A 26,064-nucleotide genomic window follows, 5' to 3' on the forward strand; every position below is an offset into this window, starting at 1 on the left:
ACTTTTTATAATTTTATTTCTCTCTATGTTTGAACAGAGCCAAATCAAATACGTACCTCAAAGAACAAATGGAAGATAGGAACTTGTATCTTCAGTTACAGAGAAATGCTTTCCTTTTTTACCACAAATCACAGAATCACAGAACGGTTGAGTTTGGAAGGGGTCCCTGGAGGTCATCTTGTCCAGCTCCCCCAAATCATCATGGATTTAGCATTACTTGCTATGAAGATTGCTGCAATATCTGTTACTCCTGTGTTAGCAATTTTCAGCTCTCTTACTATCTAATTACATATATGCAAATTCAAAAGTGGTGTGTCATTCAGCAGTGTAATTTCCACTTAGTGGTTTACAGTGCTTTTAGATGAACTAATATGGACGCTGGTGTTGTGAAGGAGCCTTATCATTCTACATTTGTTAGCTAAGGAAAATGATTACTCTGGTATGAGTCTTTAAGGTCTTAGAACAAGAAGACGAGGAAGACCCAAACTGCATTTTGGAACAGTGTTGGTAGCTAAATGACTTTTTACCTTTGTAAAAGGCTTTTCTAATTGCTGTGTTACAGCTTAAGAGCAATAAGGGTAGCAGAGCTTATTTACTCAGCTTGTAACAAGCCTGTATCATATGTTAGGATCTGGTGATGAATTTTCAGTTTTCTCATAGTCTTTTAAAAACTTTTAAAATATAAGCTCTGCCCTCTCTTCAACATGTGTTGCTATTCTTCAAGGCTATGGAAGAAAATGAGAAGGGGAGGGAACAAAATATTTTTATTATATTCTTCAGATTATGGTGGGATAAATGCAATCTGCTAAGGCGAAGAGTTTGTCATTTGGGGCCTTGAATTTTTGTCAGCTCCAGATTGTATTAGGTGTGGGGTTTTATGTGAATGTGGATGGTAGAGTGTCTTTAATTCATAATATACATGCCCTGAAATGAAATGAGTGTATCTGGATAATGTCATTATGCTTTACAAAGGCAGGAATGAGACACTGTGCCGAGGAGTCTTCTGCAGGGTGTTGGGATCACTTCTGTTGTCGAGATCTTCCCCTGTGAACTGAAACTTGTGTAGAATCTTCAGGTGTGTTTTTACAAGTTTTCATCTGTGAGAGATTTCTTGTTGAACAGCACCTATTCTTGCAAGATTTTCCGTGCACTGCTCTGATAACAACGACCTTTCAGCGTTACTTCTTTTTCCTCAGTTAGATTTTATAGAGAAGTGCATAAAACAATGCTCTTAAAGATGTCCAGTAGGATGCTAGATTGCACTATGCAAGTTCACAATAGTGTTCCTGTTATACTGTCAGTGGTTATAAAGGGATCATCCCAACCATATGGATCCAAGATATCTCCAGAGATTGGGTATTACTGACACAGACTTGTATAAGGGCTTTTTCAGGTATTTTTTGATTTTGGCTTTTAGTATAATTGACTGAAATTCCCTTTCTAGCTAATGAGTGGTCTAACAAAGTCTTTGTGTGAGTATCTGCACTATCCATGCCTTTCTGTGAGAAAGTGTGTTGTTTATCAAGACAGGTCTAAGAAGCATGAAGGAAAGCTTACAAACTTTGCCTCAACCTTGAGTTAAGTTGCCCCACTGAGTATGACATCCTTCGTCTCAATTAGATGTTAACTTAGCTTTAGCAATAATAACACATACTTCAACTTAAAAAATTACATTATTTGACTCTTACTTGCTATTTTCACAAAGAAAACAGGAAGAGGCTTGAAAGTGTTTGATATGGCAGAAACTCAAATTGTTTTCAGTTTGTGTCGTTAGTTAATGTTCCATGTGAACTTAGACCTTTGCTTTTGTTCACCTGAAGCAATAGATGTAAAAATACTAAGATTTCAATAGAAGAAAATTGCAGTAAATTTTGTGACCATTTTTTTTTCACCTCATAGATGAGAAATCATTCAAAAATGCATGCAAAGATTAGTTTTACAAAGAATAGCGTGCTAATCATATGGATATCAGGAATCAGCTGATCCTGCTATAAACAGTGATATCCTGCATCATCTGGTGCAGTTTCACTGATGTGTGTCCTACCTAAATATTTGACCCGCATCTTACCCTGCTTTTGTACCAGTAAGACGTGCCTGTTCGCTGGGGGATGTTGCCACCTCAAGAGATCTGAGGTCACTCCTTTTAGAAGCTATGAGTCTAACACCTTTATTTGGCCAGAATGGGCTTGTTCCTTCCTGTAACTGAATGACTAAAATTGTTTGTATGAACTTTGAAACTTCTAAAGTAGGACTTCTGCTTATTTTCAGTTTCATGTATTCCACTTCTGTGTCACTTTAGTTTTCTGAAAGTTGTCCAATTCTTTTAGCCAGCCAAAGAACATGAAGTGTGTACTATTCCTAGAAGTGTAAACCAGCTTCTTTCTCTGCTTGTACTGAGGATTTTACAGGGTCTGTTTTACCTGACCGACTTTATTGGCTTGTGTAGTATGTGGGAAAGTTGCAAACCACAATGTAGACATAACAATCTATGTTGTTCTGAATGAATCTATGGAAAGTGTTGGCGTAATGTGAACAAACAGTCTGAAAAAGGACAGGTAGTAAAAAACTGCTTGAGACAGCAGAAAAGAATGAGGAGAAAGAGCAATTTAAAGTTTCATTATAATCCTGTATTTCTTAATTTCTCTTATGTTTGAAATTCAGTACTTTTTGAATTTAAGTGGAGACTTCCTGGCAACTGCTTTGTCTGTGTGAATGTGTTAGTAGTGTTCTGATGAGCATAAAGGAATCAATAAATGCTTTTTTCAACAAAACAAAAAAAACCATTTACTTCTCTATTTATTAGTAGCTTCGTGTGTTGTATTGCATTTTAAGCTTTTGTAACAGAATATCTTCCAAAAGGCCAAACTGAAATTGCTGTGGTGCTTTGTGAAATTATAAAGGTGTTTCGGAGGTAAAGAGCAATAATATATTTCTTAATAATAATAATAATAATAAATTCTTAATCATTACATTTATTATGATTTAAATCTATTAAATCTTGTGTGTCATCTCAGGAAGATCTCTTAAGCTTTCAGTAGCATTTGGGTTAATAAAACAAACTCACAGACTTTGACTTCTGGTTTTCAGCTTGTTTTACGTTATTTTTCCAAATGTATTATAAATCTGGATGCTGATTCTGCAGACATCTTATTTGTACAATTAGAGTTCTTTCTGCCACAGCTTTGTTGAAGTCAGACAACTCTTATGTATACATAATAAAAATTTCTGCATTTGCAGAATCAACAGGAATTAATTGGTAGCATTTTAATTCTATAGTATGCCATAATTGTCTTTAAATTATTCTCACAATGGTATTACTGAAAAGCAAGTTTCAGAATCAAAATGATATTGAAGATTACTTTGTGTTCAAGTAGCTGACATGCTAGTATGAAGCATTCTCTGGAAAAAGGGTGTTTATATAAAGCCTGTGAGGAATAAAATTGTGTCTTTTGCTCAAATGATTATGGAGTATGTAAGAATCAAAACAAAACCCACGGTTACATTTTTTAAAATTTGGTATTCCTCCTGCCGAAGCCTTGGTGGGTTGGTTTTTTTTGTGGGTTTTTTTTTGTTTGTTTGTTTTGGGGTTTTTTTTGTGTTAAAGAGGTATAAAAGTATGTCCCAAATAGCTTTCAGAGTGAGAGGTGCTTGTTAAAGTGTATTTTGTTTTATTTTCTGTTTTCATCTACAAGCAGATTGGGCAAAAGAGATTAGACAATTTCTGATGAAACATTAATGGAATCAGAAAGGCTTACATGAAGTTCTGTTTCACAGTTGTTTTTTTGGGTTTTTTTTTGCAAATCATGAGAATACCATATACCTAGTTTTTGGCTGCTCACGGTGGAGCCCAGGTTCCTCAATCCAGCAGCTCCAGCAGGAATTCTGTGCAGCTCTGTGGAGCTGGTGCTGACCAGGCTTCAGATCTCTTCATTCTCTCCTCTTTTCATGAGAAGAAACAGGAGAGGAGAGTAAGAAAAGAGCTCCAGCTCAGGCTCTGGCTTTTAGTACTTACCAGCTCCTCTGTGTTGATGTAGCAGCTTTGCTGTGGGAAGCACAACCCAGCACAGGTTTTGGGGCAGCTCTGCCGTACAGTTTGCCATATAGCTTGAGAATACCAGAGTGTTTATTTTCTCAGAGAAGTTGGCCGCTTCTCTTATCTGGCTCCCCAAGGATGCAACCTTGGGATCCAGCTATCTGAAGTTACGTGGTTGCCTACTTCTGGAACCCTTTTCATGCTGTGGTTGCTCCCATTGCTGGGGATCTGGAGACCTTAGAAAAATAAACATTTGTAACTGGGTCTCGGTAATTCACGTGAGTGATGATAAAGCTCTTAAATGTTTTTCCAATATTGCAACAAACTGCCTACTAAGGACACTACCCAAATGCTTGCATTTTATTGTACCCAAAAGGGTAAAAGTGTAGGAATTAATTACATTTAGGCTGAGGCATCTTTTCAAAGTGAAGACATTTAAAAACCCCTTTTTTAAATTGCCTTATGGTTTGCCACACTAAATATATTATTTTTTAATTTTTGAGAAGCTTAAGGTACTAAAACTTCATAGCCTGCAAAATCAGAATGTCAAAAGTGCGCAGGTCTTTGTAGCACTGCTCCAAACACAGAAGCAAATCTAGGAAGTCCCATCCTCTTACCTTTGTGGAATCATCTTTCTTTAGTACGGCTTGTGAACAGGTGAAGTTGAGACACCGTGAATGGGAATGAATAATGTGGGCTGAGAAATCTCAGACTAGGCAAAATAAAATTGAAAAGCTGTCTCTCACTTCAAAATAAAATAAAAGCCTCTTATGCTGCCTCTCTGGGCTATGTTCCTTGCATTCCGAATACACTTACTGTTTCTGAATTCGGTTGGCTATAACATATAGACCTTTTCTGCATGATTGAAATTTTCTCTGTAAGCTGTTCATTCAAACATGTCTGCAGTATTGTAGTACCAGACAGCAAAGGATATTGTAATAGAAATCTAGCATTTTACACAGGCCTGTTTCCTTTTCAGTTCTATAATGTCATGATGTGTAACAAACTGTTGTAACTGCAGTTACCTTTAGCTGAAACTCTCTTACATTATTGTATCACTCCTTTTTCCCCTTTGAACTTGATCCCTTGTGTGTCCCCTGTGTCCCGTTCCCTGCAGCGATCCCAGCGGGCTCTGGTGGACATTGGTTTGCTGTGAATATCCTTTCTACCCAAGTGAGTACCAGGAGCTTCTCGGAAGCCGTGGCAACTGCCCACTTGCTTTCACCAGGAGTAGGGGCCTTTTGTCTGAATACCTTGCCCTCAGGTAACTTCCCCTCTCCCACTTTCGTAGAGTAAATGTAAGAGGTGGTATGCATTTATAATTTATACAAGTTTGCGAGTGAAATGAGCTCTATAAAATGTTAATTGGGTTTTCTCTCTGTTTGTCTTTGTAACTTACAATGCTGCAAAAAATAATCGTTTGCTATACAGCTGCGTGTTTGATTTTTTTTTTTGAAGTCCTAAGCATTTGCAAAACTGGTTTTTGAATTAAACCAGCAATCGCATTATAAACATACCGCTGTGTGTAGTTTCTGACTGTAGTCTTGTAGGTGTTTCTCAATACCTTCAGACAGTTTGATGTTGCTGTTTATAATTTTCACCTACTTCATTCCTTTGTGTAACTTGATGTTTATTAACTCTGTGTTGATAGATATTTGAAGGATTGGCCAGCTTTTTACCTAAGAATAGGTAAAGAATAGCTGATTATTTTTAAAAAATTAAAATAGTCCTTATAGTTAATGTTTTAGTGAAAAATCTCATTTTGTTGTGAGATTTGACCAGTTAGCATTAAAAAGATACTTGCCAATGTCACCTAAATGAATGATGCAGTTTCCAAAAGGCAAATGTTGTCATGCTTTTACATTGCACCGTTGTTTCTTGATTTTATATTTATAAAATTATTTTGCATCAAGTGGCTTTTCTTTGCATTATTTACAGAATGTTGTGTTTTTACTGGAGTGTAATAGTTACCAGGTATAAGCAAATTCTCAAAATGTGATATGTTATTTTTGCTGCCTGCAATATGGAAGTTGCACATAGCTTACCACATGTTTTTAGGATATTAAGGATTTTATGTTATCTTGTACTCAATGTATGCATTAAGGTCTGTCATGTAGAGGATTGTCATGTTTGAAACAATTTTTTAGGGTTTAATAATACTGACCATTTCTGTGCTTATGTAAATGATACGTGAAAAGACTCATGGAATAGAAAAGCTAATGTTGTTCTGTGTTGAGGTTTATCATAAATGAAACAGGAATTACTTGAGCAATATTTTACTTACAAGATGATTATCATTCATGCAACGTAAGCTCTTCATTTATGTGCAGTGCTTGGCTATATCTGAGCAGATCTGCTGTATGACACATAATTAGATAATAGCCATTGATGACAGCAGCTGTTTCAGTTCTGCCTGTACCCAAAGAGCAACCAATACAGTTTTTCCAAATAGACAGAAAATAATTTCCTGTATATATTATTACAAAATTAGCTAGGGGAAGCTTTATATACTGTCAATTTTAGACAGCTGGTAGGAATGTTAGTATTTGAGAATGTATGGGATGGGTGTTAGGGTGAATGGCTGGGTGTACTAAGCTGTCTTTGGGAAGTCAGCTGGAGTAGGAGTCCATGCTGAAGCCCTTCTGCGTAATGATGAAATGGAAGTGATTATTTGGAAAGCATCAGCATGTCAGATGCCCTGTTCATCACCCCACCTCCTAGGATGGGAGAGATAAGGAGGGTGGTGTGATGCTGCACCAAATGTGTTACACAAGTATGGGCTGGTTGTTGAATCAGGGTCCTAGTTAGTGATTTGCCTGGGAACAAGGATCTGTCTTTAACTCCGAAGGCCTGATGAGTGTTAGGTGGTTCAGGTCCTGTAAAGCCTGAAAAGTCCCACCTGAAGCTCTAGGCTTGCAGATTGTGTTTTGGACTTACCTAGTGTGCTGTGACTTATGGCCAGCTGAGAGCAGCAAGTCCAGGCTGGGTGTGCAATCAGGGGGATGCCCTGTCCTGCTCCAGAGGGTTGACCTGTGATCACCTTCGTAAGATGCTGTGCAGCAAATCATGGAGATCCTTCGTGTGTTCCTCAGGAGGTCAGTTTTCTGTGGACTTGATAATGTGACTTCAATGTTACTGTCAAGTTTTACACATATTTAACTCAGCCTGTGGAGCTAAAAGTCATTTACTACAAATCTTACATAAACCATAGTTAATGGTTTCTTGCTGGGTGAAATACTACTTAATACACTGCACTAAAATTAGAACATCCCTAAGACAGCCAGGATTTATTCAAAGGTTTCTGCTACTTCACAGTTCACCAACTTTTTCTGAGGCATTACTAAATATTTTCAAGTGCCTCTGGATTTCTGTGTATCCCTTGGACGTATTAGATATTGCTTCTCTTGCAGTCTCCTCTCCAGCTTCTACTAACCTTAAGCCCTTACTGTATAGTTAATTTTTGTAGCAGCTCTTGTGGTACTTTTTGGTTAGAAGTTTTTTAAAGTACCAAGAGAGGATATCAGTTGCTTGATTCTAATCTTGTTTCACAGGTCTGAAGGATTAAAATAGACGTCTTTTACAGAAGTTTGGGGTTTTTGTATAAATTTTTTTTTCCCCAACATATCAGATCCATGCAAAATTTCCATTAGTGCCTTACTGTTTCAATGCAGGTCAATCACTTGTTGAATCTATAAAGTCTGTCTTTAGCCTGTCTGCCATTTACTTAATGGCAACTGAACCTTTAATGCTGTGTTACCATAGTCTGTCTCACCTCTTTTCTCTCCTGTCATAACTGGATCAAGAAGGGAATGCTACTAAGAACTCATCTGAATGTCATTGTGATTGATGTTACTGGTATGTAGAAGGTTTTGGGTTTTTTTTTAATCTAGGGAGCCTGTCTTTTTCTTGTCTAGGACTTGCTGTCACCTAAATAGATCTAAGCATCTTGGTACTTTGGACTTAACTACCAGTGTGCTGCCATGGGGGAAAATAAAGCAATGTGCCTGAACTCAATATTTGCAAGTGATGTTTTATTTCTGAGACACTTTGATGTTGCTTCTGGCTACAGGAAAGAAAATATGAGAGGAAGTTGTTACATTGCCTGAAGCATCCTGTTTGATGGGCCTTTATTTTTTGTTTTTCCTTATTTTAAAGTGGGAAGGATTTAGAGGGTGGTTTTTTTTTTTTTTTCAGATCAAACCAGTTTTTGAAAATCAGCTTGGATTTGTGATGTTCCACTAGGTGAGAGGAACTCGCTCATAACAGAAAACACTCTGATGATCCCAGTGCTTTTTTCCTGTGACAAATTTGACAAAGGGTTAGTTGTGTTCCTCTTCTGTTTAAATGCGAAGTCTTAAGATTTGAAATGGTACAGTGAGCAATATTATAGCAGGCCTCCTCCTCCCTCTTAGCTAGAGTCATGGGAAGCCAATATCTTCCTCAGAAACACAATTGAAAAAAGATTCTTTTCTTGCTTCAGAAATTATACAGAGATCCTTAGTGATCTAATAACATGGTTCAGACAGGTGAAATGGGAAAAAACCCCATTTATCTTTCTGTTCCATTTCTGCTGCTTTATTACTGATAGAGTTGGCAGTCCTTGTTAGGCTGTGTTGTCCCTTTTCAGAGCCTGTTGTTTTGAACCATACATCTCTTTAAGGAGTTCTAGTTCATACCAAGGAGATAAGCAAAATGTGATCCAGACTTCTGTTATTTCGCTGTTAAATCCAGAGGCTGGGGCCTCTGTTGACAAACTTGACAAGGCACCTGGTTTTCTCTGCAAACCTTTGTGGAGCGCTGCTCTGAGCTTCATGTGGTCTGTTGCTTTCATTACACAAACCACAAGCTTTTTCTTTCAGAGAAGTGTTTTCCATTGTCTTTGCTACTGGTTTTTTTGGTTGTTTTTCTGTTTCTGGTTTCACTTCTTGGTCATCTTCTCTGCAAGAATGCTGGAGTGCTCCATTCAGAGCTCCAAGCATGTGTTGTCACAAACAAAACTTTAGAAAATGAATACTTGGGGCAAGGAAAAAAAGGTGTGTCTTCTGTGTAGGTTTTTAGTTGTTTTAGAGAGAAAAGAACTAAAAGAATTGTTATGGCCCTGAGAAAATACAATGATTGTAACTTATTATTCTACATGTGATTCTTACTACTGTGTTGTTATTGTGTAGTCTTGTATTCTTTGCTCTAAACTCTTAGGCTGTACTTTGTAAATTGAAGTTGTATCATTTATCTAACTTCATAGTAATATTTAGATTGTGTGTGTGTGTATGAGCCCAAGAGAGCTGTGTCAGGTTGCTTGTGATATTGATAACTTCATATTTCTGGATTCTTGCCTTTAAAGTGTCAAATATTTTATAGCATTAATCTACCTTGTAGAATTAAGTATTAAACTGAATTGAAATTGATGCTATCAGATCTCAAATCCTGTGCTTTGAGAAAGGAAGGGCAGTTTGTGAAATTGAATCTAAATCCATGAAAACATTTTTCCTGAGAATATCCCGTGGCATTAGCAAACCAGGGATGTATTGCCTCAGTAACAGTGGTGTTTTAGTGCTACAGTAAAACAATGTGACAGAAAGCTTTGGTGAACTCAGCCATGTCCTTTATTTCTATTCTTCTTGCCCTTCCCTTTTACTGTTTTCTGTTCAGCTTTGCTTCTTGTCCTGAGTAGTGGGTATTAACACTCAGTCTGTTCCCTAGACGAGGAACATCAGTCGGGAGTTCATGGGATGTTGTGCGGTGGAATGGCCCTGCTGTCAAGGCCTCTGCTCCCACTTTGACCCAGTTTTTAAGGATTAATTAACTCTTTCTAAGGAATGAACACCAAAGTGAAAAACAAATGACAAGCTGGAGGGAACTATTTGCTTGTGCAAAGTCAGAGGGAAGAATGTGTGCTTATCGTGAAATTGGTGACATTGTTAACTGAGTAGTTAGTTATGTGAAAAGCTCTCAGAATTCTTAAACGGGTTTCCTGGATCAAAAATTTCTAATTGTGAAACATCATGACATGATCAAAGATTTCTAATTACTACATATTCATAATAACAAGATTCTGCCCTAACTTTATGGGAAGTACCTCTCTACATAACAATTTATGTCATAAATATGATAGCCTAATAAGTTCCTAGAGTTCAAGCAATTAAGCATTCTAGGTTACAGTACTGACAGAGGCACGGTAGTTCTTTAGATACAGAGATAACTTGCCAACCTCCAAAACTCCTCCTTAAATTTTGCCTGGCAATAAATATTAGAAGATGTCTCCAACACCATAATATTTAGAATAGTATTCACATCTAATTTAATCCTAACATTGAAAGTTAATAGTATTAAAATATTAAATCGCCGTTTTTATCCGAGTAACAACTTTGTCAGTGGTGATTATGCCAGCTCCTGGCAAGGTCACTAGAAGGTGCACTAGACACACATCGGTGTGTCTGTCTCACACGTTCTCCCTGAGTCTCTGTTGACTAAATGCGAAGCACACTGGTAAGAAAAAGTCAAAGCAGTTTGGCTCAGTGGGGCATGTCCTGGTTTAATGTGCCATCAAATTCAAGAGTAATACAGTTTGGACAGATGTGGTTACCCTGAGGCTTTTTTTTTTTTTTTAACTGAAAATGCTGTTCTTTTTGTCGTTTGGCTCTTTTAGTTTTATGCATGAAGATCTGAATTCTTGTAAATTCTAATTAATGGGTATGATCACATTGTATTTTGCAGGGCTAGCTGCCCAATAGGCCAACTTCTACCTTTTTATTTTTTAAGTTAGAGGCCACTGTAAAAAACTGTTTTATAAAAAGCTGTATAAAAATGTTTTTGTTAAAAAAAGGTTTTCCTGTTATATCAAGTAGTATGAAATGGTTCCGAAGTGCTGAATATAGCCAACAGACAAACAAAAGTGTATTCTATGGAAGAACTGAGTTTAGAGGGAGCAGGGAACTGGCACAGAAACAGAAAGTGTTGGCATCCACAGCGGAAAATTGGCTCTGGACAAAGCAGCTGTGGCTGTTGTGTATTATGAAGTTACTATGGGTTTTGAGGATGCACCAGAGTCTCCTCAGCATCTGCTCATCAGTCACATTCCAGCTGTGGAAATGGAATGAAGAGATCTACTGCTAGAGGTGCCTACACCTGAAATACCTGCTCACAGCTCACCTGTTGAGTTTCTTTCTGTGACTCTGGAAATGAAGGGTGTCGTCATAGAGGTGGAAATCCTCTCGCATCGGTCTGTGCTGAATGAGGCAGTGCTCTGAGCATTTTTCCTTTCGCTGGAGAGGTAACAAATTCAAAGCAACACTCTCAGAAGAATTAAAATGGTAGAAATTAAGGGAAAAGTGATGCTCCTTGTTAAGATGATTTTTGCTGTCCTTCTCCTTGTTGGGAGGGACTCGCTTCTGTTTTGTCTGTTTGAAGGATGTCAGAAGTAACTGAAGATTGGCTTTGCTGTCTCCATGTTCCTCCTTACTGGTGTTTTGGTGTCTTTCTTGCTGTAAAGTTTGGAAACCCACTCCTCTAGATCCTCTGGGTTCCACTGTGATGTGTCTGCAGTTGAGACCAAGGTGATGTTTAGATCTGCTTCCAAGTTGTGTGGCACAGCGACAGGGAACCCTGAGGGGGCCTTGCACAGAGCTAAGTCTTGTGAGGCTCTGTGTATGTCTGTGTGTGTGTATCGGCATTCTCTGTGTAAATGTGACTTTAAAATAACACCAATTTGTGATTCTTATGTTAACCGTCATCTAGAAAGTTGAGAGAGATACTATGATGTGAATGAAAACATTCAATAGCTGCTTTTTTTTATTCTTCTAGGAATTTGAATTGGCCAAGTCGGATGAGACTTGTCAATGATTTCTGAGCTAGAAGGCTTTATGTTCTGTGGTTACTGACGGGATGTTTTCCTGAGGCAAGGCTGTTCTCATTACCCATTCCTGTTAAAAGGAGCAAAGAAGGGTAACCAGAAAAGTATATAGTTTAACTGTTTTTTTTTCCCCGTCATGTTTTTTTAATAGAGCTTTTAGAAGTACATTAGTTGTCAAGAAAAACGTATTTGTCAATAGCCTTAATATCTTTTTATTGCTGAAATTGTTAAAATATTATTCATGCATCAAAGCTCGTTCCTTCTGGATAATTTATGCTGTGTAAGCAATACAGAAACACCTGCAACACTTCTCTCATAGAAGCTTGTCTAATATTATTTGCAAATACATCCTGAATAAGTTCAGACTTGGTATAGTTTAAAAAAATAAATAAATGGAACTTTTAATTCTGAACAAGTTTCTTCCCTGGTGCAACTCCACCCCCAGATATCTTGATCTTTGAGCGTTCCTTTTTTGTGAGAAAACTGACAGGTGATGAAACTGTTTGTTTATGATTTCTGGCTGAATGTTTCATAGGGGTGGTAAAATGGAAGTTTGCATTTTATCAGGCTGGGTAAATGCATTTCCAAAGTCAATCATCGCAAGAATGCAGCAAAGCAGTTGGACTGAGAAAAATGCCTGCTGTGTTTTGAGCCACACTTGGAAACTGTTAAGAGGAAAGGCTTTCCAACGTTCTTTCACCATCTCCCCCTGAGAATCTGACTTAACAAGGACCTTGTAGGTCAGTTGGGAATGGAAAGGAAATGTCGCAGTTGTCTCTCCTGGGTTGGTGCTTCAGGGCGATGTTCCATCACTGTGGACAGACAAACTCCTTTGCTCTCTGCCTGCAGAATACCAGCATGGGGAGATTTTGGTGGGAAAAGTCACAAAGTGTATTGCAAACAGTAGTATCTTCTACTACCTAATCTTGTAAAATTAGACCCAGCTCATAAGCAGAAATAATTTTCCACGACAATGCAAGTGTGGTTAAGTACAGCCTATTCTTCAGCTTGTGGTAGATAAAATGCTACAGCTGTTGATTTGGGAGTAGAGTACCTGTGATTTTTGCCATGTTATCTCACAAGCATGTGAACCATTTGACACAGTCACGTAGATTGTTCTGTTGTATCAGCAAATCATAGCACCTTTGAAGTATAATGACATTTATTGCAGATGTACTCTTTTAAGTAGTTACAGGGTTTAGCCCTTGTATATCAGATTGACCTTTCAAATTTTCATCCAATATTTATGTACACCATGGTGCTGTATGTGTGTAAATTTCTGTGTATGTATATTTCTAACTTGTTATTCAGTTTCATGATTAAACCTAATAAATATTGTAAATGTTTTCATTTCAAGATTTTTAACTGTAAATGTACATAGAAAGTTACTATTTATAAGGAGTAGCTTTTTGTTATTCCTCCTGGGTGAATTCGAAGCCACTCCTGCTTTCTCTAAGAATGACAGTATAAATTGTAGAGGTTTGGGATTTTTTTTTTCCTCCTTCTGAAGAAAAATGAAATAGATTTATTTCTACCTTATATAGTTTAAAATAAATAGTTAAATACTTTGAAGGATTTGTTATTCTAGGTGATGGACAAGTCAGAAGATACCTCATAATATATTTAATTTTGTTTATGTATTTGTAAATGGAGTTAACAAGATGCAAAAATTTAGAGGGACAAAGCAATTTCACGGTACCATTTCTTTTCAGGGGGAAATTGTACCTAAGAACCTAAGATGATTTCCTCACCTCTAGACCATTGCTTTAAGTTAAATTGTCAGCTATATGTGGGACAGCTCCAATTGCTTTATATGCATTTACTTAAGGTGCATGTTTGGTTTTAGGTTCACCAAAAATCTGTCACCTGACAAGATCAACCTGAGCACATTGAAGGGGGAAGGTCAACTGACCAATTTAGAGCTGGATCAAGAGGTGCTTCAGAACATGCTGGATCTCCCAACATGGCTTGCTATAAACAAGGTCTTTTGCAATAAAGCATCCATTAGGGTGAGTATTTTATTGTGCCAGAATGCTAATTAGCCAAATGTTTCTTTTGTCCCTTCTATCTCTGTAAGCTTTGAAGCACCCTTGTATTAATAGAAAATTTTGATGAGTGCTTGATAAAATTTTGGAGAAAAACAAACATGTTACCAGCAATAACTTCTTATCCTTTTTTCCTCTTGTGATGACATCAAATATGTATGGAAACGATGAAAGTAAGCAGTGATTTTTTTTTTTTTAATTTTTTTTTTTCCTCTCTGAGTAGAATTTATTCCTGAAATAGGGGTGGAGATAAAAGCTTGTATTTGCCCATGGTGACTAGTCTTCTATAATTATGTGTTATTCTCTTATGTGTTATTTCTTCTCTTTACCCCTCCCTTGCTATTGCTTTCCCTCTTGTTCCTTTCCTATTTCAAAAAATATCTTTCTGAGGGATTCTCGTCTCTGTGGGAAATGTGGAAACATTCTAAATCTAGTAGAGGTTGCTTTTTTGATCCTTGTGGCTGATAAGAATTGAAACAATGTGTATCATCTCTCCTAGATTATGCTAACATGAGAATAAGTAATGAAGCTGTGGTTTATTTTTGATAGAATTTACGATCTGGTCAAACTTTGGCAGCTCTTCAGTCTGTCGTGGGTTTTTTTTTGTTTGTTGTTGGTTTGGGTTTTTTTTCTTTTTTTTTTCCCTAATGAGAGATTGTCCTGATTACTATGAATGCAGTGAAGTTGATGCTTTGTTGTAGGCATCCAATTACTTGTAGGCCAACAGAGCAAATGTGGATTTTCTTTCCTTTTAAAGGAAAGAATGTGGAAGACAGTGTTGCTTTTTCTGATGCTTGACAGCTCAGTATTAAAGAGACAGATTATGTTTTGTTCCTCTGTTTTCTGCTCAGTGATAAGTAGATTTTGGAGTTCTGTTTGTAACACCTGAAATAAATTTATAGGTATGTGTAACTTTACTATATGATATTTTCAGATAAACTTGATATTTTGAAAGTAATATTATTCTGAGCTCAGGAATTACAAGTATAATTTGTATATGTAAAACACATTCTAAACAAATACTTCATTTTACTGTATATTTAATATTTACTTTGCTTTCTCTTTTCTCTGTTTTCTCTTGCAGATACCATGGACAAAATTGAAAACACATCCCATCTCTTTGGTGAGTTCTGAGATCAACTCCTAAATATACTCTGTGTAGCAGAATCTGTCTGAAATATTTATATAGCTCTTGTGACTTGACTCTAGAAATAACTGAAACATTAACTGACCTTTCCTTTCTTCTGGGTAGTGACAGATCAAGACAAAATGCCTTAATGTTTTTTATTTGTAGGTTTGTTTGGTTTGTTTTTTTTTTTTTTAATCTATGGGTTTGGGCATCAGCAATAAAATGTTTGACTGTCAGCTAATTTTGGTTAAGTTCTTCAGTCATTATATCTTAATTTGGGTTTACTTGAAGGGTTGTTCTTTATCCAACAAACCCATTTACAAGTTCCTGCTGCTCTTCTGGAACTGTCTTTTCTAAGGACTTTTCTGTTCTACATCTGTACTCTACCCAATGATCTTAGTTACAGCAGCTTTGATAACGTAACATTTACAGAGTTACTGTCACAGCTTATGATACAACCTGGATGAAATGTGTAAATAGGACTCACGAACAATTAGAAGTAATGCTAATTCTTGCATTTGTTTAATTTTGTTCTTTTTTTTTAAGTATACTAAGAAGTGTGGTAGCACCAGAAGTGACTTGCTTGAGGATGGCTAAACTTTCTTAATAGTGTTTACTTAAGAATGAATATTGCTTTAACTGTCGTGCCTCCCAGTCTTGCAGTGAATTCCTGAATGTCCCTGTAATTCTTTAGGAATTGGAAAAGACACGTTGTTTTAAATACTTGATGCATTTGCTAGTGACCCAGTTGTAATGCACTGATGTCTGTGCAGCTTCTTGCTGACACACAGAGCTTGAAGTGTGGTAATGCTGAGCTGGGATGATTCAATGTCTTGACTCTAAGATGCAGCTGCCAAACTAGGAAATCAGTTTAAGCCGTGCTATTCTTAAAGATTACGTGCTTTGACCTGTAGTAGCAAGGCCTGATTGTTTGATTTGCTTGTATTGAATTTACATTAGCAATCTTTGATGCCAAGATAATTTTCAAGGTCACCTTTTTTACAATAAGGTTTCCTTGAAAACATGCATTAAATGGAGATTGATAACAAAAGTTCACTCTTCAATGTCAGACCGTGCAACAGCCTTTTTGACTTCTAAAGGAAGGTGAACTTGGTGGCCTACATGTCCAACTTCAGCCCTTTATTATAATACATCACTGAACTTCCACAGTTTTCATGGGGATATTTTTGCTATAGAGAATTTGATTAAATTGGAACAACATCTTCTGTTTGCATAGCCTAGGAGATAACTAAAACCCACTTGGCTTGCCAAAGGTAGTTTAATTGAGCTGAGTTGTCCTTTGTGAAAATACACCTGTTAATGTAGTGGGGAATACTAAGTTATCTTTGCTTGTAATCAATTTCTGTTTCTACATGATAAACAATATAATTTTTAGGAGTGCTTTGGGGACCCAAGGGTGCTATGCAGCAGTTTTTGCTCTATCAAAGTACAGTAGTTGCCAGGGAAAAAAGAATAGATAGGTATCTACATCCAGGGCTTCTTTGTAAATTCATGTTTCTGTTACACAAACACCTTGAATCACTGCCCTACTGTTCTTTGCACTAGTCATGTAGTGAAGGAAATTGTTCCAAAGATCTTAAATGAAGAAACCCTAAGAGAGTGGTCAAACATCCAAAAATGGTAGCATAACTGGAGAAATCTTGGCTTTCCCCCACCATCAAAACTAAGGAATTGTTGTGTTTCGTTTTGTTTTTTTTTTTTTTTTCTTCTGGTCGTTTTTTCTGCTGTTATTGTTTTGCAAAGCAAGTTATTCATTGAGGCAGCTGAGAAAATAATTTTTAAATGTCCAGATTTACTGTTAACAGCTAATGTTTCAGTTGAAGTACCACAATACAGTGAAGTATAAATAAATCCAGAGTAGAGAGATTATTAATTTCTAGATGGTAGCCAGGGCATTTCATGGACAAGAAGAGCAAACAAAGATGTTTATGGAGCAAGTGGATTATGAAGACAGGCACAATTAACACAGTGGGATAATAAAGATCGTGAAAAATCTAAAATCGAGGACAAAGCTTTTTAGTGTGATTTGTCTGACCTAGGAGGGGGTAAATGTAGGAATTCAGAAGGGGTGGTATACAGACAGAGCTAGGTGAGGAAGTAATATCAGCTGTTTTGAATGAGCTTCCAACAGGACAAGCTATATGCTTTAAATTAATAGCCTTTCCAGCATGATAAATTTAGGTCACAGACATTGTAAGTAAGTTAGGAAATCTTGGATTTATTCCATTGCTGGGAATGAGATTTTGCATTTGATTTTTTCCCATTCTCTTCACCCCCGATAGTTTGCATTATCTATAATGTGTGTTATAGTTCTATTTAAATACAACCCTCATTTAAAATAGGATTTAGGTGTCTCATTCCCTTAATGCCCACCTTCTTTTGTAAGTGCCCTACCTCAAGTACAAAGAATACAATAATTGCATACAATTTTACTATAATATGATGTGTCGCAAATTATACTAGAATGTATCTTTTTAGAAATTACTTCTACTAGATCTCCTGAAGATTTGTATAAACGCACAGAGCATATACACGTGTGTGTATATTATATATATATATATATATATGTATATTCAGGTTTTGTTTTTAAGATGTAGCACAAAACTTCATCTCCTATCATGAGTTTTAGTGGACTAGTTTCAAATATTTTCCATTAAAATTTTCTGAATTTATTGAATCATTTGGAAAACTCAGGAGGTATTAAATATTTCATGGAAAGAACAACCATATAGGAAGAAAACCCAAATGAGTGCAGGTTAAATTGTGCCCTTTTCAAAATGCCATGTTTGAACATATGTGTGGTGGATAGTCAGGGATCAAGAATTCTGTAATCCAATGTTTGACTGGGAGGTCTATTAGAATGCACAAAATTTGAAAATTTATATGAACAAATTTCAGAAAAAAGGTAATTCTCATATGTTACGAAAGTTTATGGGAAAATTGTCATGTTAAGAAGTATTTTCTGTATATTAACTTTGTTACCTCTTAAGTCTCCAATTTTTTGTTTTGTTTTTCAAGTCCTTGGATAAAGTTGTAATGGAAATGAGCACTTGTGAAGAACCACGTGCCCCTAATGGACCCTCTCCTATAGCAACTGCGTCTGGGCAGAGGTCAGTGATGATACTTCCAAGTAATTGATCCAAAAAAGTTTAAATTACTTGCTTTGAATTACTATAAAACAGTTAGATCCCCTGGAAACTTCCAGAAATATATAGGGATGTAGCTCGCCATTTCCATCTCTCTAAAATTTTTTTTTTTATAGTTCTGGATGGGGTTACATGTGTATAGTGATAATGAAACTCTCCAGACCCCAGCCTGGAAAGAACATCTGAACTATGTATGGAACTTTCTAAGTGTGTTTCATATGGGTGCAACTACTACGTCAAGAATATACCAAGTTTAATTGATATTAAGTTTTTTTTGAAAATTACAGATAGCTTGCCTTCAACCTATTTGGAAAATATATATAACGTTAGGGTGGGTTTTCTTAAGTTTGTTTGGTCTAAAAAAACCAGTATTAAGGGCTATTTATTAGTGTGGTGTTTTAAAGTTCTCTTTCCTTGTGTCAGGCAAATCTTACTGAAAGATTTCATGCATAGTATATAGCTCAAAAGTTAAGTAATTTGGGGAGACAATGTAGCACTACATCAATGATTCTCCTCACTGCCCCCCCTAGCAATTTTATTTTTATGGACTCAAAACATTTTTCAGTGGGCATAGGGACCCATAGAGGAATGAATTTGATAATATGATTGCTTTTCTTATTTTAGCTTCTGTATAATTTGTAGAAATAGTCCGTGGGCCTCTCTTTCTTCGAGGGTACAGCTTGAAAAATCATTGCCATAGAGATTCTCTGTAGGACGAAAGTTGTAAAAAGGAAAAGGAATGACAAACCACATAAACTGTACTTTTAAAATAAGCATTAAAAACAACCCAAAGGCAAAAATTTTAGATGTTAAAGGAATACTTAAAATACAATTTTCCGTTCATTAATCTAAAACGTTCAGAACGCATAACATTTTTATTTGAAAAATTGCAACTGCTTTATCTTTTTTAATACTGGAATGCCTGTTGATTTGGTATAGAAATGTAACATCCATTTAGGATGCCTTTCTTTTACAGAATGAAAAAAAGCAGATACTTCATGCTATTTTGCATATATGGAAGAAATTAGTTTTAATGGATGGAATAACTTAGCTTATAGAGATAAATACTAACCAGATTGGAATTGTCAAATAATTCATTTGACATAAATTAGTCCTTATGTACACATAAAGAAGAGTAGGATTTCTACAAAATGTTGTAGACTGCTATTTTTATGTATGTATAATATGTATTTTTTTTTGGGGGGGTACATTTGTCTGTCTTTATATGTGTGTAAAATATGTGTCATGGAAAACTGCGTCAATTGTTATACTTCATGGAGATTGATCTTGATCCAAAGTATTTTCTTGAATGATTATTTTGAGATTAGGGTCATAGGGCAGAGCAGAAACTGCTGTAAACTAGATTGTTTATATTTAACGAAAAATCATAAATGGAGAATACATTAGGAACTTATTTTACGGTTTATTTCATGTTGTGTTTCAGCTGTTTAATTTTGCACCCTTTCATTAGGTGTATATCTAATATGTTGGCATTTCACTTTTTAGTGAATATGGCTTTGCTGAAAAAGTGGTAGAAGGAATTTCAGTTTCTGTGAACTCCATTATAATAAGGATTGGCGCAAAAGCCTTTAATGCTTCATTTGAACTTTCCCAGCTGAGAATATATAGTGTAAATGCAAACTGGGAACATGCCGACCTCAGATTTACAAGAATACAAGAAGCTCAACGTGGAGAGGTAAATACTCTCATCTGCTAACTTTTTTCCTTGTTTTTTGTGTAAAGGAGGAGGAAGTTGAATTGCAACCTTGTACAGTGTAGGAAACGTGCTGTTATTGGAAATGGAGACATTCTGTGCTTGGTAATTTCAGCTGTACTCTAGGAACACAAGGATGTGAAAACGGTGGATGAGAGTCTGATCAAGTGTTACGGCTCTAGCAGTGGCCCAAGCGGGAAGAGCAAAGACCAGGGCAAGCACATGTAGTGTTCCCCTCCAACATTATCCAAGCACTTTAAACTGCAAACTAGACCAGGCTTCTGAGAGTACTGGAAAAAAAAATTGTCTATTAAATGTGGAAGGATAGGATGTTGTGCTGGGGTTTTTTATTATTTTTAAAGCTTTAAATGGTTATTTATTTGCTTGTGAGAGTTTACCTAATAAGGATTTCTTTAAGCATTTCTGAGTTTTAATCAAGTTCCTATGCAAGAATTAAACATTTTTTTCTTGGAATAATTAAGTCACAAAAAGGTAATAGCAGTAAAGTACATACCTTGCTGTCTGGGAAAACTAAGGTAGAAGTTCTAGTTTGGTGTACACTATATTCTTTTGATTTCTCCCCTGTAACCAAAGTAAAATCTATACTGACTGTAGGGTTGATTCTAAATATTGTATGTTTTATTGAGGACGACTTATTTTGGCATGCATCTGGCCTTGGATATGTGTTTCAAATTTTGCCCATGTTTACTTATTTAGAGCTGATTATTATGGGGCAGACAGAGTTTACTCAGAGTTAAAGGGGTCTTGTAGTTGCTTTTTATGTAGGGAAAGAAACTCAAAGAAAAATATGAAGTTCAAAGCTATTTTTCTGACAGTTTGTCGTTCCTGCAGCTTATCTGTAGGCTAATGCTTATGTGTTAATGAAGTCTAAAGAGGAAAATGTAAAGTTTGAGTAGATGGAATTTTGTGTTGCCATATTTTTTGATTTTGTGCTTTCTAAGAAGAATCTCATTCTGAACAATTTGCCCATACACAACAGAACTTTCCTTGAGGAGTGTTCCTTTTTAGTGCAATGAATTCTGGAAATACACATTTATAGGAACTGTAGCGAATGATTTGTTAGCAGTAAATTGTGTTGAAAGGTGAAAGAACAAAACCAACACTGTACTATAAAGATAGCTAGTACTAAACTACATTTTAAAGGAGTCAGCTTTTAGGTTTGCACTATAGCTACACTCTTGATGTAATAGGAATCTCCTTAGAATTTTTTTAGAAGCTTCCATTCATGTGGCATCTCCTGGATGAGGATGGTAGGTAGGTACTCTGCTTTCCTGCAAATAGTATTTTTGGGGCTACTTTGCACTGCGCCGTTCCATCTTATTCACTTCATTGTGTGTGCCTGCTTCCCAAACACATTGGTTATGTTTTACTTAAGTCTCTGCTTATATTCTCAGGATGTAGTCTGTGCAGTTTTCAAATTGACAAGAGGAGAATGACAGCTGAAAAATAAGACACATACCAAACAAACTCTTCCCTCTTCCACTTTCCCCACAGCTGACCTCTTTTTCTTCAGAGAGTAATGTAGGAAGGTGTTTTAGGGAAACAAGAATTAATGATTTTTTCCTCTTGATGTACTGTTCATTCGATGTTCTCTGTGGTTTTGCTGCTCACTCATTTTCCCATATTTGATTTTTCCATATGCAGCTGTACCTGCTGCTCTTGTATCATACTAATATTTGATTGCTGTGTCTTCTAGAAGTCCATGTAATGGATTCAAAGCTTGTGGGGTGTGTATGTGCTCGATGTTTAACTTTCTCTTTTAACTGAAATAAAACACTCGACAGGCCTCTCTCATCCTGTAGCTTTGCTTCCCTCCCTGCTCTTTTCGTGTATACTAGGATTTAGCAGTTTGAAACTAAACTACACAATCTTTTTTTTTTTTTTCCCTCCACCACAAGCAACCTAGTATGCAATAGCCATGACCTTTATTTTCTTCTGAATATTTTAAATGCTGCTTATTACCTCTGCCTGCTTTGAACCAACTTAACATTTCTGTGATGTTCTGGAGATAGAGAGAAGGATCAGGGCTTTAATTCCCGACACCTGTAAGTGGAATAACAAGTGATGTGTATTTGTTCTGTTCATGTGGCTCTGCATGAAGGACACATGTGAGTGTGTGTATATATGTACAGATATATACATACACACACGCACACCTGCACATGCTTAGGCACGAGTAAACTGTCATGTTACCTGAGGGTGTTTTTCTCTCTTTCTCTCTCTTTAAAGGTTTTGACTTTTAAAGAAATCAACTGGCAGATGATCAGAATAGAAGCAGATGCAATCCAGAGTTCCAAGCATGAAATCATGAGTGCTCCAGTTCGACTGATTACTAACCAATCCAAAATTAGGGTCACGCTTAAAAGAAGGGTAAACCTGAAAAGTTTGAAATATTTTGTTATTTTATGAATTCATTTTTAACTCATGCTCTTAATGCATACATGCACATTGTAAAGGTTTTAAATTTAGTCCATGTAAAATGTAGAATTCCTTAAATTAAATTTTTAGCAACATATAATCCGTAAGACTGTAGAGTTTACAAGAGTGCAGAATTTGAAGATGGAGACCTTGCACAGGTCCTGCTAGTGAAAACATTTGACCTGCAGATCTTTATTTATAATGATGCGTGGTGTCTTACCTCTCTAGATTCAGGAAATATTACATTACTTACATTTAGAGAAATGCATCAGTTTAATATCCAGTGCATGCCAAACTAGTAAAAAGTAACACACAAATATACTGTATTTTAAGCACTTTTTAGTTAATGAGAGGAATAAAATAAAATAAATGTTTCTTATTATGGTTGGACTCTGTGATCTTAAAGATCTTTCAACCTAAATGATTCTATGATTCTCTTTATGCGGAGTAAATTTGCTTTTTGGGAAGTGTGGTTTTGCATTCACCTGTGTGTGTTTGTTTGGTTTTTTTTTTTCCTTGTATTTCATATAAAAAATATAAGTACTTAATGGACCCATTTGGCTTGTTTAAATTTTTATTCTACAGTTAAAGGATTGTAATGTAGTGGCATCGAAACTGGTTCTGATTCTGGATGATTTGCTGTGGGTTTTGACTGATTCCCAGCTGAAAGCCATGGTGCAGTATGCCAAATCTCTTAGTGAAGCCATAGAGAAATCAACAGAACAGAGAAAGAGCTTGGCTTCTGAGACAGCACAGGTACGGTAATCGATTGTCTCACTATATCATTAGCAAGTGTTGCTGTTCTAATATACAACACAGTGTGGTTAGTTGTGTTAATTTATTTTAGAGAATATTCAGTTACTCATTTTCATTCAGCCATACATCTTAACTTACATTGGGAGTGAATCACAGTGGTATAAAAGAGTTTATTTTACAAGATAATGTGTATTGATGTTAAAGAAAAAAGTTGCATTACTTTATCCACATACTGAGTATTTGGACTTCTGTATTTACTTAACAGTTGATTAGCTGTTTAGTAAATTTGCTTTCAAAATATTTTCTCTTTATGGATTAAATAATTAAGACACACTAAGTTGACTTTGTGTGGATAGATATGCTTACTATAATGATTTAAAGTGCTTGTCCACTTTGTTTTCATGGCACTGAAAAGTTAGCTTTTAGTAAGAGCTTTCCTTCACGCAGCTCTCTTGCTGGAGTATATAGTGAAAAATAATTCCACTTTTAACATATTTTTGCTGGAATAGATGTGGTGTTGACACTGCATGTAAGATAGTCTTACGTAAATCTTGGTCTTCTTTCAGCACATAGAGCAGACTAGACAAACTGGGCTTTGTGAGTGTTGTGGGGAGGGACATCTTCTTGTCTGTGAAGAAGCAGCACAAATACACTGATAAAAGATAGTCCTATAAAACTAAAACATAATTTATTGCTAAGCCTGATTGAGTAAAATCACTTGCATAGAATCTCTTACAATACAGCTAGTGTGCTGTAATGGAGAGTTTAGTTCTTGTGGTGGTCCTGATGACTTACAAGGTGATTTGATGGTTTAGCTACAGCAATCTAATGATCATCAGTCCGTGGTTCTTCAGTTCCCTGTGCTTGCATCTCACTAGTTCCCTGGTACTGGCACTGGCTCACATTTGACACTATTGTGACACAATTTAAGGAACAAAACTAGCAGAAACAAGCCCAACAAAAATGACTGATTTTCTGCTGTTTAGTTCCCTGAACAGCTTGGAACAAAAGTTAGAAAAATACCAGTTCTGCAAGTGACGGGTGTAACGAAGTGTGGGAGAAGCAGAGAATGGGGGATGAACCAGCATTGCCTCTCTGTGACACCTGGCCATTAGCTTAACTTAGCTTTATTCTAAAATAGCACGCTTAAATCTCAGTAACAATCCAAGGTGAATGTGTGTGGTGCAGATTTTTTTCTTTATTTGAAAGGCCTGATTTGAGTAAGTAAAAGGATACTTATGCCTGAAAAGAAGGATAAACTTTATAAACCTATGTGACTATTTTTTCAGAGCTCTGCCCCTGCACCCAGCTCCCAGCAGGTGAAAGCACACCAGACAACAACAGCACCTGATCAAAATGATGCGATAGTAAAATTGTTTAATGATTTTGATGTTAAGGAAACTTCTCATCACTTAGTAATTTCCCATTTGGACCTACATATATGTGATGATATCCATTCTAAAGAAAAAGGTAACTTTTATTTTTTTTGAATAGCATGCATATGAACCGTAATAATCTTCAGAAGACATTTTGAGGAATACGATAATGTTAATCACAGGATGGTTGGGGTTGGAAGGGACCTCTGGAGATCATCTAGTGCAACCCAACTGCTAAAGTAGGTTCACTTAGAGCAGATCACACCGGAAATCAAGATTCTGTCTTTATTTTAGAGGAATATTCAAAATTGTCTTCCAGTGTCTGCAGACACATTTATCATTAGCTAGATGTGTCTATCAGGACAACATTTTGATTTTAGATATAATTATTTTAGTGTAAATGCAATTAAAACTGATAATAGTGCTAGTAGCTTCAGTGCTTTTCCTGTCCTCTAGAAATGGATTCTGTCCAGTCTGATTGTTACTGCTGTTTTTTTCTTTTATATTACAAGTTAACTGGCTTATCAAGAATGCCGTGGCAACATTACTGTGGCTTGAAAGGGTTGCCGTATAATCTGCTTCTGTAATACTCCTTATAAAATACAGACCAATAAAAGAGCAGTCCTCTTTGTGTTACTAATGTAGAGAATTTGGTATGCTCTGCAGCAAATTGAAAGAATGAAACGAGTGCTTTGAGGTCTTATAATTTTGTGTGTAATATTTGTACCTTTTTTTAAAATGAAAGACTGGCAGTGTGCCATATTTATAATTAAAAAAAGAAGACAAATGACATTACTTGCATGCCTTTTAAAAGTGATCAGAAGAGAATGACATAGCAGTGTGTGTGTATATATATATATATATATGTAATTTCTGGAGGCATACAAAGTCTGCTGAAGCAAAGAGTGTGAAAAACCTGGGGTTTAGTGAATGTATTTCTCTGATTGGGGAAGATACTTGCAGAGCAGTAGAACATAGGGTTGGTTGGCTAAAGATGTATTTCCTTATGTGCAATATATCTACTGCAGTTGGGATTTATCATTCTTAGCAAGATCTCTTTATTGGTCTTTTATTTTTGGCCATGGAGTTTAAATTTAGCACTGGAGAAATCAGAACAGAGGAGTCTCCAAAGACCTCTTCACTGCAATAATATTTGTAAAATAAAATAAGAAAATATTTTTACAATATTCTTGAAAGTACATGTTGACTTTAAGTGACTGATCATAATCACATATTCAGTGTGAGAAGTTGTTTTGTTTTTTTTTTTTCAGAAAAACTGCAATAATGCATGTGCAAAGAGTTGGTTTTAATGGCATTTAAAACAATATGCAATTTGTTAGTAGTGACTGAGTACAGAACACAGAGTCCTACAAGCTCATTTGTAGAAACCGGTGAAGACCACCTGAATGAAAATGTTGAGGGAAGATGATGAGGTTGTAAGGAGAGCCAGTAAAAGGGAGGAAGAATTAGCTGTTAGGTGTTTAAAGGAATGTGCCAACATGAGAATTAACATGCTAAATACAATGTCTGCAGAGCTGAGCATTGGTTTATTTTAC

At 36.2% G+C, this 26,064-nt stretch overlaps 1 protein-coding gene across 1 annotated transcript in view; it reads left to right on the top strand.

The window, feature by feature from the left end:
• BLTP3B (bridge-like lipid transfer protein family member 3B) overlaps positions 1-26,064 on the top strand; it is a 61,054-nt gene that overhangs the window by 2,392 nt on the left and 32,598 nt on the right. The window contains exons 2-8 of the mRNA XM_065649179.1: positions 13,729-13,891; positions 15,012-15,050; positions 18,096-18,187; positions 19,730-19,919; positions 22,188-22,328; positions 22,962-23,132; positions 24,422-24,602. Coding sequence (XP_065505251.1) covers positions 13,729-13,891; positions 15,012-15,050; positions 18,096-18,187; positions 19,730-19,919; positions 22,188-22,328; positions 22,962-23,132; positions 24,422-24,602 — 977 coding nt within the window. The remainder of the gene's footprint in view (positions 1-13,728; positions 13,892-15,011; positions 15,051-18,095; positions 18,188-19,729; positions 19,920-22,187; positions 22,329-22,961; positions 23,133-24,421; positions 24,603-26,064) is intronic.

This window comes from Caloenas nicobarica, chromosome 1 (genome assembly GCF_036013445.1).
Source record: "Caloenas nicobarica isolate bCalNic1 chromosome 1, bCalNic1.hap1, whole genome shotgun sequence".
In the NCBI taxonomy this organism is placed as follows: domain Eukaryota; kingdom Metazoa; phylum Chordata; class Aves; order Columbiformes; family Columbidae; genus Caloenas; species Caloenas nicobarica.